General features: G+C 37.3%; 1 protein-coding gene across 1 annotated transcript in view; it reads left to right on the plus strand.

Annotated features, from left to right (window-relative positions):
- Positions 1–16805, plus strand: part of RABGAP1L (RAB GTPase activating protein 1 like) — a 668700-nt gene that overhangs the window by 471367 nt on the left and 180528 nt on the right. The window contains 1 exon segment of the mRNA XM_044004805.1: positions 13046–13087. Within this exon segment, the coding sequence (XP_043860740.1) occupies positions 13046–13087 (42 nt within the window).

Here is a 16805-nt window from a genome sequence, read left to right on the forward strand (position 1 = left end):
TTAATTCTTTTTTAAAAGAGTATTTTGGGGGCAGCTAGATGGCACAGTGGATAAAGCAGTCACCCTGAATTCAGGTGGACCTGTGTTCAAATCTGGCCTCAGATACTTGATACTAACTGTGTGACCTTGGGGAAGTCACTTAACCCTCATTGCCCTGTAAAAACCAAAACCAAAACAAAGAGAGTATATTTATTCTTTTTTTTTAAATCCCCAATTTTTTCCTTCCCCTTCCCTCCCCAACCAATGAGAAAGTATGAAAAACAAAACCTGTTATAAGTATATATAATAGTGCAAAGCAGATTTCCATATTAGTTATGGATAGCTTTTATTCTTTGGGGGGGGGCAGGGCAATGAGGGTTAAGTGACTTGCCCAGGGTCACACAGCTAGTAAGTGTCAAGTATCTGAGGCTGGATTTGAACTCAGGTCCTTCTGAATCCAGGGCCAGTGCTTTATCTACTGCATCACCTAGCTGCCCCCAATAGCTTTTATTCTTAAGAATCTTTTCTTAGATTAAACTTAAATCATATCTCTGAAACTTCTATTTATTGTTCTTGGTTCTTCATACCCCCACCCCGCCTCACCCCAATGCCAGATAGAACAGAATAGAACGTATCTCCCACATGACAATCTTTCAGATAGTTGAAGGTGGCTCTCCTATCCCCCTTAGCCTTCACTTCTCCAAACTAAACATCTTTAGTTGCTTCACTTGAACTTCTTTTAATGTGGCTGTTCACCATTCTGGTTGATTTCCTCTGTCTACTTTCCGGAGAATTTATCAATATACTTACTAAAATATGGTGTTCAGAGATGAACAGAATACTTCAGATTTTGTCTGACTAGAATATAGAGTACAGGGGACCATCAACTCCGTATTCCTGGAAGCTATTCCACTCTTAATGAAGCCCAACATCATATTAGCTTTTGGAGTGGCCACACCACACTCTTCACTCATTGAGATTACAGTTTGCTAAATCTTCCTGGTTCAGACCCTGCTTTTTCAGACCAACTCTGCTGACTAACCATGGTTTTCTCATCTTGTACACGTGAAGCCAATTTTCTGAATCAAAGTGTAAGACTTTACATTTATCTCCATTAAATTTCATCTTATTATATTCATCCTAATGCTCTAACCTTTCAAAATCTTTTGGGGTCCTAATTCTGTCCTCCACTGTGTTAGCTTTTCCTGCCAGCTTTTTGTTATCTGCAAATTTGCTGATCATACCATCCCTTGAACCATTATCAAGTATTCCTGAAACTCGGCTTTCAACCAGTTCTTAATCCATCTTCTTATATTACTATTTAATCCATATATCTCCATTTTCTCTACAAAAAAATAAAATGAAATATTTGATCAAAGCATTTCCCTCATCTATCAGTTTAGTAATCCTGTCAAAAAAAAATGATGTAAAACCATAAGGTATAGTTAATATACAGAACAGCAAGTTTAAGATTTTTTTTCAGCTCCGAATTCTCTCCCTCCACTCCTTCCCCACCCATTGAGAAAACAAGAAATATGATACCTGTTATGTGTATGAAGTCATGTAAAAACATTTCCACATTAGCCATGTTGAAAAAAAAAGCAAGAAAACTAAAGTGGAAGAAAATTGCTTCAGTCTGTACTTGGAGTTCATCAGTTCTGTCTCGGGAGGTGGTTAGCATTTTTTATGAGGAGTCCTTTGGAATTGTCCTGGATCATTGTCTTGATCAGGGTAGCTAAGTCTTTCACAGTTAATGATCATTCCCATATTGCTGTTACTGTGTACAATGCTCTCCTGGTTCAGCTCACTTCACTTTGCATCAGCTCATACAAGGCTTCTTGGGGTTTTTTCCCTAAAACCATTCTGCTTGTCATTTCTTACAGCACAGTAGTATTCCATCACAGTCATATACTACAACTTGCTTAGCTATTCCCAACTGATGACCATCCTCTCAGTTTTAAATTCTTTGCTACAAAAAGAGCTGATAAAATATTTTTGTATGTATGAGTCTGTTTTCTTTTTCTTTGATTTCTTTATCATAGTGGTGCAGGGGCCAAATTTAATATGTGGAGAGTTAATTGGGTGGCTCGCCATAATATTGGGGTTCAGAAAATAATGAGGGACCTCTAGGTCCAAAACTTCCTCCCCTCTGAACTGCCTTTTTAGTTGTTTCTCCCAGGCCAATAAGAAAGGAGCTTAACAGCCTCCTTTCCACAAATGAATCAGGTTTTATTAATGGGAATAAAATATACAGCAAAAGTGAAATTAATAAAGTCAAGGACAAGGGAATAGGGAAAGAGGAAAATGGATAATCTCCCTGGCTCTAACCTATACACTCCCCAAACTTGATTCCAGCTTATCTAATTCAAAGGGCTGGATTTAACTCACCACCAGGGGTCCATAGTTTCTATGGGAGTCAGAACCCAGTCTCTAGTTGGCTCAGAAGCCAGAGGGAGAGAAGGTCCGAGAGTGTGTGTTACTTCCTGTTGGGGTCCTCTTTTCTACCTTTTCTCCCTCCCCCCAAAGGGGAGGTCCTTCAAGTAGTTGTGGCTGAGACTGGTTCTCTGTTGATGACACAGTCCATAGCCTCTGAGGACACTTCTCAGGGTTGGCTAAATTTAAATTTAGACTATGGTCTGACAGGGCGGGCCAGGTGTGGCTCAAGATCTAATCACCTTACATGGGTACTTAGTAGTTACTCATTCATACCCAATTCAAACACTACTAAGTCAATCAAGTCAGACCCCTGGGTATCTACCAAATTCCATTATTTTACCACATTCCCCGCTTTGTTTCTTCAAAGACTGGAGTGTTTCCTTGATGAAATAGTAACAAATAACAAAATATAATACCCTATGCTAACAATATGTAAATAATATGTAAACAATATGTAACAATATAGGAAAGGGAGAAAGGGGAAATTAATTGCTGGGTCAATAGGCATTCACAATGGGCATAGTTCCAAATTGTTCTCCAAAATGATTGGACCTATTCAAACTCCACCAAAGTGCATTAGTGTGTCTATTTTTCTAGATCCCCTCCAGGATTTATAATATTCCTTTTCTGTCATGTTAGCCAATTTGCTGCATGTCGGGTGTACCCTCAGAGTTGTTTTAATTTGCATTTCTCTAATTATTAGTGACTAAGAACATTTTTATATGATGATTTATAGTTTTGATTTCTTTTTAAAACTAGTTGTTCATTTCCTTTGACTATATATCAATTGTAGAATAACTCTTGTTTATATAAATTTGCTTCAGGGGGGCAGCTAGGTAGCATAGTGGATAAAGCACCCGCCCTAGATTCAGGAGGACCTGAGTTCAAAGCCAGCCTCAGACACTTAACACTTACTAGCTGTGTGACCCTGGGAAAGTCACTTAACCCCCATTGCCTCTCAAAAAAAAAAATTTGGTTCAGTTCCCTATATATTTGAGAAATGAGACCTTTATTAGAGAAAATGGCTATAATTTTTTCCCTGCTTGCTTTTCTTCTAATTTTGACTGTATTGGCTTTTTTGTGCAAAAACTTTAAAATTTAATGTAATCAATATTATTCATTTTATCTCCTATGATCCTGTCTATCTTTTGTTTGGTCACAAACTCTTCCCTTCTCCATAGATCTGACAGGTAATTTTTTCCATGCTCTCATAATTGGATTATATCACTCCTTGTGTCTAAATCAGGTACCCATTTTTAAGTTTATCTTGGTATAAAGTGTGATATGTTGGTCTCTTGACTACTTTCTGCCAGACTGCTTTACGGTTTTGCCAGCAATCTATTGAATAATGAGTTCTTGACTCAGTAACTTGGAGATTTGGCTCTATCGAACACTAAATTACTATGGTCATTTATTTCTATATATTGTATGCCTAATATAATCCATTGATCAATCACTTTATTTCTTAACCTCTACCAGATTGTTTTTATGATTGCCACTTTTTAGTATAGTTTGAGATCCTGTATTACTGGGCTGTCTTCCTTCATTTTTTATTCATTAATTCCCTTGATATTCTTGACCTTTTGATCTAGATGAATTTTGTTATTATTTTGTCTAGCTCTATATAATAATTCTTTGGAATTTTGATGTGGCACTGAATAAGTAAATTAATTTAGGTAATAATGTGCTTTTTCTTATATTGGTTCAGTGTACCCATGAACAGTTAATATTTCTTCAGTTGTTTAGATCTGTCTATATTTGTGTGAAAAGTGTTTTGCAGTTGTTTTCATATGACTCCTATGTATGGCTTGGCAGGTAGACTCCCAAGAATTTAATACTGTCTGCAGTTATTTTAAATGGAATTTTTCTATCTCTTCTTGTGGGGTTTTGATGGTAATATATAGAAATGCTGATGATTTGTGTGGATTTTTTTATATCCTGTAACTTTGCTAAAGTTGTTCATTATTTTGACTGATTCTCTCAGGTTCTCAAATCCTATGGAGTTATCTGCAATAAGTGTTAGTTTTGTTTCCTTTTAGTCTAGTCTTATTTCTTCATTTTTTTCTTGTCTTATTGCTAAAGGTAGAATTTTTAGAATCAAATCTGATAAATACTGGTGATAGCAGACATCTTTGTTTCACCCCTGATCTTATTAGGAAGGCTTCAAGTTTATCCCCATTACAGATAATGCTTTCCTTTGGTTTTAGATAGATACTACTTATCATTTTAAGAAAAGTTTCATTTATTCCTATTCTTTCTCATGTATTTAGTAGGAATAGGTGCTGTATTTTTTTTTCAAAATTTTATCCATCTATTAATATAATTGTTTTTGTTATTGATATGGTCATTTATGCTTATAGTTTTCCTAACATTGAACCAGCCCTGTATTTCTGGTATAAATCCCACCAGGTCACAGTATAATCACCATGTTAGAATTTTATTTAAATTTTTTGGTATTAATATTCATTAGGGAAATTAGTCTATAGTTTTCTTTCTCTGTTTTTACTCTCTCTGATTTAGGTGTCAAAACTGTATTTCTGTCATAGAAGGAATTTGGTATGACTGCACCTGTTTTTTCAAATAGTTTTATGTAGTACTGAAATTATTTTTTTAATGTTTAGTACAATTTGTTTCTAAAACCATCTGGTCCTGGGTTTTTTTTTTCCTTAGGGAGCTCATTTATTGCTTGTTCATTTCTTTTTCTCAGGTAGTGTTATTTAAGTATTCTATTTCCTTTTTTATTAATCTGGACAGTTTATATTTTTGTACACATTCATTCAATTCATTTAGATTGTCAGTTTTGGGGACACATAATTGGGCAAAATAGCTCTTTATAATTGCTTTAATTTCATCTTCATTATGCATTCACTCTTTCCATTTTTCATTCTGGTAATTTGGTTTTCTGCTTTCCTTTTGAAAAATCAAATTAACTAATGGTTTGTCTATTTTATGGTGGGTTTTCCCCAATAAAACCAGCTCCTAATTTTATTTATTCAATGATTTTTTACTTTCAATTTTATTAACTTTCCTTTGATTTTTCAGGATTGGTGATTTTTAATTTGTTCTTTTTTTAGTTTTTTTTTTTAGTTGCATGCCTAGTTCATTGATTTACTTTTTCTCTTTTATTGATGTGTTTACAAAAGAAACATAGTGTCCAAAACATGGAAATTTTAATTCCATTTTCATCTGTTTTGGTTACTTCACATGTAGAGTATCATGCCCAGTTTTAGGTGTCATTTTAGAAAGGATATTGATGACAAGAAAGGGCAACAAGAACAGAGAAGGATTTCAAACCTATGTCATATTAGTATTGATTAAGGAATTGGGAATATTTCATTTGAGTAAGAGAAGAATCTAGAGGGACATGAAATTGTCTTCCAGTATTTGAAAAGTAGCCACATCTTCTTTAACTTGGAGCCAAAGGGTTGGGATTAGGGTGATAGATTTGGACAACAGCTGCCCCAGAGTGGAACAGACGTCCTTGGTAGGAAGGGAGTCTTTCTCTACATCTGTCTGGAGGCATTTCATCATCAAAGGCTGCACGACCACTTGTGCAGCTAGAGACTGCTCAGGTCTCAGAACAGCTTAGATAATTCTATCTAAAGTCCTTTCTCACTCTAAAATTCTGAAGTCAATATCAGTGCAAACTGTCCCCTCTGACGTTAGAAGCATCACTAATCCCCCAAGTTAGGTGATGTGCTTGGATTTCAGGCAGTCTGAAAGAACTTTTCTAGCATCCACAGCACCAACTGGAGCTGTCAATCCTGACTTAACTTTGCATATTTTGTCTTCATGCATCTGTATCTATCCTGACCCAGATATCTTCCCGTGTGTGTGTGTGTGTGTGTGTGTGTGTGTGTGTGTGTGTGCGCGCGCGCACGCGCGCATTTCCCTTTCTGGGTACCATTCACTTTCTTCCTGGTTCAGTCTATTTCATGAGGACCCCAGGTGATGATGAAGTTTGGCACTTTTGGAAATCAACTTCCCAGCATTTACAACACGGTTCCTGACAGCTTCTCAGCATAATCCGTCAGCTTCCTCTGAGCTCACGGCAGCTTGCATATCAAGCCAGATTCTTTATAGCCGTCAGCTTTTCTTTGTGGGGGGGGTGGGGGGATTGTGAGGACTTGATTGTTGGCTCACCTCAATCAGCACATTATGAGCCTTGAAGCAATTGTCTAATTTGGGGCAATTAATTATAGGTGTTCCTTGGAGCACAATCTTTACCACGTCTTGAGTGAATTTTAAAGCAGAAGAATTCTTATACCCTGGGGAAGTATTTCTGCATACACCTGGGCCCTGGGCTGGTCAGTATGAGGACAGGGAACCTTTCACAAAGAGCTTGTCCTTTGGTACCTCTGCACATTGAAAGCAATTGTCCTTTTCTTTCTTTAATTCTCAGCTTTTGGAGGTGTGCTTGTTTCCCTCTCCTCCCTGAAGTAAAGGATGCTGCTCTCAGTTCTACAGTAACAAAAGGAAACATTTTATGATTTCCATTTCTGATAAAGGACAATTCTATTTTATAAAAATGTTGTGCAGCTAGCTGACACAATGAACAGAGCTTAGGAAGTCAGGAAGACCGGAATTCAAATCTGGCCTCAGACACTTACTAGATGTGTGACTCTAGGCAAGTCATTTAACTTCTGTTTACCTCAGTTTCCTCAAGTGTAAACTAGGGATAATAATAATAATGCCTATCTCCCAAGGTTGTAGTGAGGTTGAAAGGAGATAGTTGTAAAGTGCTTTGCAAACCTTAAAGTATTATATAAAACCTAGCTGTCATCATCAATCTTTACCAGCACAACCACTATTTACCAAATGGGTTAATGGCCATCATAATATACTATAGTGTCACTGGTTCCTTATAAATAGAAGGTTTATAACCTGGAGTATATGGATAGAATTTCATTGAGTCTGAACATTTGGATGGGGAAAAATGACATCTTTATTTTCATTAAACTCAAAATGAAATTTAGCATTTCCTTCAGTTATTTAAAAACATTATTCTGAGAATGGATCCAAAGGCTTCATAGACTGCCAAAAGGGTTTATGACCCCCTAAAAAGCTATAAAAGGTGAAAACTTGAAGCACTCATCACAACTCTGTGGTTCTTAAAACTTGTATATTCTATGAGGAATTTTGCAATATTCTCTCCCTCCAATAAGCCCTCTACCTTAAAAACAAAGGATCAGGGCAGCTAGGTGGCACAGTGGATAAAGCACTGGGCCTAGATTCAGGAGGACCTGAGTTCGAATCCAGCCTCAGACATTTGACATTCACTAGCTGTGTGGCCTTGGGCAAGTCACTTAACCCTCATTGCCCCGCAAAAAAAAAAAATTTAAAAAAGAAATGGTTATTGTTGATAAGGGAATATAGGATAATAAATGATAGTAGTATCTGATCTCTTTCTAATCTAAAATACAATTGTGGTTGTATAAGGTTATACTAAGTAGGATGAAGGAAAGGTAACTACATGGAAAAGTAGGTTGAGAGTTATTGATAAGGGGTTGAAGTGTGTTAGAGAACACTTGAAGTCTGGTAGGTTGAAGTGTGGTAGTCAGAACCTCATCTCCAACTGCCTTCAAGATATCTCTTCCTAGATTTCTTACTGGCATTGCAAACTCATGTTCAAAATGAAACTCTTTATCTTTCCTACAAAACTGCTCCTCCTTCTAACTTTACTATTTCTCTCAGTGGTACCATCAATCATTCTAATGCCTATGTTCAAAACAGAATTTTTCTGACTTTTCCTCTCCTTTGCTTCTCATATTGACTCATCAGTAACCACTTACTGGAAAGTCTACCTTTGAAATACCTATTTAATGTGTCCCCTCCCATTGCCACGAGCTCTCGCCAGCACTTGTCACCCACATTGGCTAATCTAATGCCCTCCTATTAGACTGTCCCTTTCTACTCTCTTCCCTGTTTTAATACCTCTGAAAAACTAATTGTTACTATGCATAGATTCTAACTTTTAATGCTTCTGTTAAAAACAACAACAACAAATTCATTCCCTTTTGATTACCAAATAAACTACTAGGTTCCTTTACCAGACATTCAAAGCCCCACCCTCATCATAACTTTAGAAGCTTAATCTGTAGGTGTTCTTGGCAAAGATACTGGAGTGGTTTGCCATTTCCTTCTCCAGCTCATTCTGCAGATGAGGAAACTGAGAAAAACAGGTTAAATGACTTGCCCAAGTTCACACAGCTAGTGTCTTAGGCCAGACTTGAACACAGGAAGATTAGTCTTCCGTACTCCAGTGCACACTCTATCTATTATGTCATCTAGCTGCCCTTAAAATCTTTTTATCATTATATATATATATATGTATACATATAACATACACATATATATGTACATAGAATGTAAAATATTTAAAGGATTTACCTCAAAAATTAAAATTCCCCAAGTATATACTCTAACTATTCTGTGCATTCATATGATTTTTCTCATTCTGTGCCTGGAATCTTCCCATCCCTGTCCCTTGTTTGTTTCTATCCTGCTTATCTTTTAAAATCAAACTCTTAAATGATACCTTTTCTAGGAAGCCTTCCTTGATCCTCTCTAATCAGTCCTGACCTTGTCCCTGTGGATCACTCACTGGATTTTGCTTGCACTTTTCCAGTGCAGTTATTTTACATTACAGTTAGTAATGTCTGTATCCTTTCCTTCTCCACAGCTCTTAAGTTTCTTTCTTTCTTTTTTTTTTTTTTTTTTAGTGAGGCAATTGGGGTTAAGTGACTTGCCCAGGGTCACACAGCTAGTAAGTGTTAAGTGTCTGAGGCCGGATTTGAACCCAGGTACTCCTGACACCAGGGCTGGTGCTCTATCCACTTCGCCACCTAGCTGCCCCTCTTAAGTTTCATAAAGGTATAAGGGTAAGAATCATATATTAGGTAAGCTTTGTATCTCACCCATTTCCTGGCATACCTCTTTGAACATATTAAGCACAACAGTCTTTTGAATGAAATGTTTTGTTGAATAGAAAAATATAGGGTGTTGGCGTTAGTATTGGCACAGTGGCAGGAATGAAGCTAGCTAATGAAGCAAGCTCTCCTCCCAAACTCCCACCTTAGTGGTCCTCTTGGAACTATTGGAAAAGAACTCATCAAAGGCTCCTCTTTGGAAAGAATTTGGCATTTGAGCACACCAATAATCCTTTTGTGGATGCTGACTTAGGCTTTATTTAAAATATCCAGCTATTTACCCAGATTTTTATACCCTGAGTCTCATCATCTCCCCCAAGATTACCTTAAGACTTTTCCCTCCTTGAAGGAATCCAGGACACAGATAATAAAATAAAAAAAACTTGGTAAAGTGAAACATGTCTTGAGTTAGCAAATTATAGTTAGCTATACTATTTTATAGTTAGTTATACTATTTTCTTAACAAATTTATTGGAGATATTATGTTTCATGTAATAGCCAGGCTGTCTCTGGATATAACATCTTAATTTGAATAGTGATTTTCTTCAGCAATTAATCTGCATACATTTTGACCTTTCCTAGATCTGATCAATCAGAATCTTCGAGTTGGCCAGGGACTAACGCTGAAGGTCATCCGCCTAGGTCAGCCATTAACCAAATTGTGAATCCCTTCCGTAGCACCCCTGAACAGTGGCAATCCATCCACCTTTTAGAGATCTCTAGTGTCTGAGATTATTCGTAATACTCTGAAACAGCCTATTCCATTTTAGGACATTATATGTTCAAAATTTCCCTTCCTGTAAATTCTGCTTAATGATCTGCATTCTTCTCTTTCTGACCAAGCAGAATAAATCTTTCCCCCTTTCATATGGCAATTCTTTAAATGTGACTCGGAAATTATCTTAATATTTGTGCATTTGTGGCCATTGAATTATTCAGGGCTCATTTTGGATCACTTGTGGGTTCTTTTTTTTAATGGAGAAGACTCAAACCTTTGTAAATTAATAATACAGCAATACTACTTTTAACCAATATTATCAAAGGATATATTCCACAAAAGTAGTGGGGTTTTTTTTCCAAATGCTCATTTAAGTGCTCACCCAAGTGTTTTAAGCATTTAATGGAAATATTTCTAAAGTATACACTTCACTGCCTTCTTAGCTAGATGGACATTCCAGTGCTATATCAGTACCCTATGAAGGTACCAGTCTGAAGGCTTCCCCCTACCACACTGGGTTGCTCTTACAGAGGATTTTCTGAAGAATATGGATGAAAATGTCACAGAAGAGCTATAGAAGATTCCCCTCTGCACCTGTGGGAGAAATAGCTGTGCTGAGAGGATCACAGTGTAATATAGTGATGGCCCAAAGAACCTTTGGTTATATATAGTGGAAAGAGACTGGGTTCAGATCTCAGCTTTGCCACAAAATGTGTGCCCTTGCCCCGTCCACAATGTTTCTGAGTCTCGGTTTTCTCATTTGTAAAATAGGAGAAATATCTGCAGCCCTCATAACTACTAGGTTGTTATGAGAAACATGCTAAACATATGAGCTATTACTGTTATTGACCCAACATTTAATGTTTGTTTTAAAGTTCTAGGGTTTGCTTTTTATTTTTCTATCTCCTCCCTTGTGAAATTTAACTTCTTACTTCTGGTAGTACACCTGCCTCAAAAGGCAGTGGGAAGGGGACAGCTAGGTGGCGCAGTGGATAATGCACCGACCCTGGATTCAGGAGGAACTGAGTTCAAATCTGACCTCAGACACTTGACACTTACTAGCTGTGTGACCCTGGGCAAGTCACTTAACCCTCATTGCCCCACAAAACAAAAACAAAAACAAAAGGCAGTGGGACATGGGCATTGGTATATTTTCTTGCTTCATCCTCCCACCCTTATTTGTTTTTTTCTAATTTACAATGGCCTGGGAAACCACATAACCATGCTTCTTAGAATTGCATGTGAAATAAAAGCCAGTAGACCCTGATTATGTTCTGGACACATAATAAGTTCTTCATAAATGTTTGTTGATTTGACTTTATCTGACTGAGGATGCCCAAAGGTCTTATCTCTAGATAAACGAAACAGAAGTAGTCTGGCTAAAATTCACTTAAAAGATTTTTGTTGTTGTTCAGTTGTGTCTGATTCTTTATGACCCCATTTGGGGTTTGTTATGGGTTTTGTTTGTTTGTTTGGGGATTTTTTGGCAAAGAAAAGGGAATGGTTTGCCATTTCCTTCTCCAGCTCATTTTACAGATGAGGAAACTGGGGCAGACAGGGTGAAGTACCTTGCCCAGGGTCATCCAGCTAAGGAAGTATCTGAGGCCAGATTTGAACTCAGGAAGATGAATCTGCCTGATTCCAAGCCCAGTCCTCTATCCACCATGCCACTTAGCTGCCACAACTTAAAAGATACTGAACTTGAAAGTGCTGGAGAACTTGCCAGGGAGGAACTTATCAATAAAATCCTGAAGGACTCTGTTTTATAATTGATGGCACTTTCAGACTGGCTTGGCTTCTAGTCCGTGGCAACACTGGCTTTAGAAATATTTCCATGAATCCTCCCTGCCTTTGTGGCTTAATAACCAAATGTTTCTTCAGGTTCCCTTGGGCTGAATTTATATTTATATTTCGATCCAATATGACTTCTCATCCTTTCATTTGTTTTTCCCTAAAAATAATTGGTCTGATTTTAAGATTCTAGGTTTTTTTTATTTATGAAGCTTTTTTTTCTTCCCTCCCCCCCCCCCGCCCCGGGCAATGAGAGTTAAGTGACTTGCCCAGGGTCGCACAGCTAGTAAGAGTCAAGTGTCTGAGGTCGGATTTGAACTCAGGCCCTCCCGAATCCAGGGCCAGTGCTTTATCCACTGTATCATCTAGCTGCCCCCCAGCTTTTTTTTTTTTTTACAAGAAAGATTCTATTGCATATTAAAATCTAAGGAGCAAGGGAAGATCTGAACATATAGTTCAAGTTACTTCTCTATTACTTTGACAAGTTAAGATATTTTGGATAGGCAATTTTGAAGAGTGTTAGTCATATTCAATAAAGATACTCTCTCTTACAATCATTCAACATTTATTAGGTACCTACCATGTGCCATGCCATCTGCTTGGTTCTGGGAACAAAAAAGTAAAAACCCCTACCCTTAAAAAACTTAGGTTTTTTTTTTCTTTAGAGAAGAAAACATTTGCAAAATAAATATAAGGTCATTTGGGCACTTGTGATGAGGAGCAATCAGCAACAATATCTTCCCAGTCTTTCTGTTAACCAAAGAATCCAATTAAGTGTCCCCATTAAGTCCGCAATTGGAGATAGCAATTTTCATCTCATGAATTAGAGGTGAAAAATTAGATTAGGTGCTAAAGCTTGATATTTAGAAATATTTCCTTTCAGTTTTTAGGCTTCCCTCCTGGGCAAGATTTTTATCATGTAGCAGGCTTCTAGAAACAACCCAAGAATATGATAAAACATGGTAGCCTAGTATAATGATAACAGTTTATAAGAAAATGACAGAAAATGTGTCTAATATATAATATATTTTATTAAGATCCTCAGAAAAAGTTAGTGTATCTGTATGTGTGTGGGGGAGTTAATTCTGAATTTTGTTATTACTATATGGAATTTTAGCAAAAATTCAGGAAGATAATAAAAATAGTAATAAAGATAGCAATTGTGTTTAACCCTCTTCTTCTTTTTTTTTAGGGTCTCAACATAATCTTCCATGTAGCTTTGGCACTCTTAAAGGTAAGTCTCTCTTTGAATTTTAAAAGTATATGAATTTTCTGCCTACTCATTAGACTAGAATTTGAATTCCTATTCATCCCTTCCCTCCCCTCCCCCCAAGAACACAAGGTTAAAGAAAAAGAGTCCATTTAAAATCTCAGGATTGTTGTTGCTGCTGCTGATGTTTTCCCTTTAGGATTATTGCTTTATTTGTGAATCAGTTTGGGGGAAGGGGTGGGAAGTGGGGAACTGGTGTATGAAATCCTTGCTGATATATCAGGAAGATAAATTAAGTGTTTCTTTCAATGGTGGTTAGACCTTGTGAGAGAACGATAAAATCTATGCCACTTCAAAACAATACAAGTACTTCTTAAGCCTTTTCTTGCTGATATAAAGTCATTAGAGATGACCTGAACATATCATTGAATAATAGAGATGCTTCTGTAGTGTCCTGGATAGCAAGGGACCTACTACAGTTCACTTTGAAGTTGTTTCCCTACTTGCTGGAATAATTAGGAAACATATTAGAATTTAGTTATTATTATTTTTTGGAATTTTACACTGACAAATTGATACCATGCTACTGTTCTTTTTTAAACAAGACATTTGCTGTTGTTACATTTGCAGTTGTTACCCTCCATTCTTTTATTACTGGAGTGGCAGTAAGGTGCCACAATTTGAATCTGAACCAAGAAGACTTGAGTTTAGATCTCATTTCACGTATTTATCAATTCTGTGACTCTAGAAAAGTCACTTTATCTTCCCTAAGTCTTAGTTTCCTCATCTGAAAAATGGAGATAATAAAAGCACCTCACAGGTGATAGTGGAGATAATAATAATAATAATACCTCATAGGGTTGTTGGGAGAACCAAATGAGACAGTGTATGTAAAGCACTTTGCAAAGCTTTACTTGTTTATCATCATCCTCACCACCATTGAAGGAGTTTTATTAATAGACAAAGTGCTGGCAGTCTCCCAGGCCACAATTAGCTGTTCAGTCTCATGATATACTAAAGATGCTGCACTTGGTATCATGGGAGATAGTCTCCAAAGTACCACCAGCATCGTATAATTTTCACTTACCTTCTCCTCTCTGTTGAGGACCAGTTTGGAGAGTATTCTGTAGATAGTGGACAGAGGGACTTTCATGGACCCTCCTTACATAAGCATTTTTCATTCTGTTTCTCAGAACCCTAGTGTTCTAGGTATTGTGAATGGGGAGTGGGAGTGGGGTTCAATGCAAAAAATGTTAATGTTAGTGGTATTTTCTCATCTAAAATACTTCACACTTATTTCAGAGAACCGGGGTTTTGTCACAGGAGATACTCCCTCCACCAGCCAAGGTCATGACCATTCTTTACAACTTTACAACTTCGTAGATGGTCTTTGACAGGAAAAATCATCACCCCGAGACAAACCTGGTAGCCTCTGAATTTAGCTAGGCTAGTCTTTGGATGAAAAACAAATATTTAGGTCCTTGATTCATATTCAAAGTTTCTCCACAGCGCAACAAGATCTACCAGATCTTGCATTCTGCTGATATATGCCACAAGAACCCATGGCCAACTGCCTGCCGCAGTGAGACATCAAAAAATACTTGAGTGGAGATCCCTCTGAAATATTAAATATAAAATTATATTTATGTTCCAAACGTTCTTATTACATGAAACATTTTTCTCATATGGAAATAGTCCTAAATTCTTTATTATAAGAAACTTAGTGGTGAGGTAAGGCTTAAAGGAATAAGAAAGGAATAGAGAATAAGCTAACTAAAATGTAAGGAGAACACCTAAATTCCTGCCATTGGGGAAGTGTAGAGATTAAAAATACTGGAGTTTATAATAATTGGCATGTATAGCACCCTACAGTATACATTACATAAATTATGTCTTTTGAAACTCACAACAACTCTGTGAAGTGAGGTAGGTGACATGGGTATTATCCCCATCTCACAGATGAAGAAACTGATGCACTTTGGGCATTTAGGTATCTTACATCCATGGTTACAGTAAGGGTCAGTGGTAGGGTTTGAATCAAGAATTGTCCTTCTTGCTAGTCCAGCATGCTATCCTTTCTGCAGTGCTGCCTCTTGGGGAAGTTCCTCTGAATACAGAGCCTTATGGTGGCTAGAGGGTTGTGTTCTCATGTGTTCCTGAGGCTGGCTTGTGGGGTTGCCTTCTCCTGCTTGCAAAAGCAGAGTAAAATGTACAGGGGTGACAAGAAGTACGAAGACTTTATCCTAGATCCCATGGCCCCATAGAGAAAAAGTACAGGGGCAAAAATTCATGTTCAGAATACCAGCGTAGGCCATGCATAGAACATGGCATACATGGATGTACATCACATCCACAGGAATTATCCAAGTTAACTTTACTATAGGACTCTTAGAACAACCTTCATCCATAAGTATGTCTCCCAAATAGCCCACACATTATATATGAGTGGATTGATAGAATGTTTGAACTGCAATAATAGGGTCATTGATTTAAAGCTCAAAAGGACCTCAGAGATGATTTGGTTTAACCCCATCATTTTACAAATGAGGAAACTGAGCCCCAGACAAGTGAAATTATATATTTAAGGTCACACAGCTTGGAAGTGACACATCTGAGACTTTTTTTTCAATCTTAAAAGTATTTTATTTTTTTCCAGTTTCATGTAAAGACAGTTTTTAACATTTGTTTTATAAGGTTTTGAGTTTCAAATTTTTCTCCCTCCCTCCTCCCCTCTCCTCCCTCCCCAAGAAAGAAAGCAATTTTATATGGATTATATATGTACAATCACATTAAACATATTTCTGCATTAGTGAGAATTATTTTTTTTTAAGTGTCAAAACTGTGGGGGTAAAGAATGTCCCTTGGTCACATTTCATATACAGGTACAGTGCTGTTCTGTTCTATTTTTATATTTGGGTGGAAACATATGTCTTGCTAGAGAAAAAAGAAAGTAGGAATGCTGTTTTCTGATAAGAATGGTTGGCTTAGGATAGCATTGTTTAAAGGTTCCTGCTTTTTGAAAAGTGCTTGAATGCTCTCATGCTGGCGTTGAGTCTGTCAAGTAAGGAAGAAGCTGTGGAAAAGTGAGTAAAGATGATTCAGTAAAGTAGGTGGCATAAATAATTAGCATCGTTTAAGATAATATTAAGTGCTCCCCTGGGTCGATTAAATATGTATATACCTTGATGACTGAATTTTCCTTTTAAAAGAAAAATAAGAAACCAGAAGAACTTAGCAAATTTAATTTTTGTTAGATCATTAAATACAAGAGTCTAATTAACTTCTTACAGTCACATATTTGCTATATATCCCATGATCTACTTCAAGGATCTGTGATTGTTCAGTTCATGTAATCTGTTCACTATTGCGGCCCTTCCACAGCATCATAGATTGTTTAATGAGTTGCTGTCACTGAAAACAAACACAAGCATTGTGTTTCAGAGCCGACGTTCTGGGGATGGATCTGTCCAAATGTTGTTAATCTGATCCTCAGACAACGGTTGGAAAGATACCAGCAGGTGTGTTCTCAGGGCCCTTCAGCTTGGTAAGACCGGCCAGAGTTTGGGGTCTGCTGGTATGGGCCTTGGGAACATCACCATGCTGTCATGGGGCACCAGAGGTCTGTTGGGGAGGACTTGTACTATAGTGGATTGTAGAGTAGGTGAGAGTCAGTCTGCCTTGATCAAGATGGGCCTTCAAAATGGAATAGATGCTCAAAGGGCGAACTTCTCAGTCTGTTCTG

The sequence above is a fragment of the Dromiciops gliroides genome, chromosome 4, assembly GCF_019393635.1.
Source record: "Dromiciops gliroides isolate mDroGli1 chromosome 4, mDroGli1.pri, whole genome shotgun sequence".
Classification (NCBI taxonomy): domain Eukaryota; kingdom Metazoa; phylum Chordata; class Mammalia; order Microbiotheria; family Microbiotheriidae; genus Dromiciops; species Dromiciops gliroides.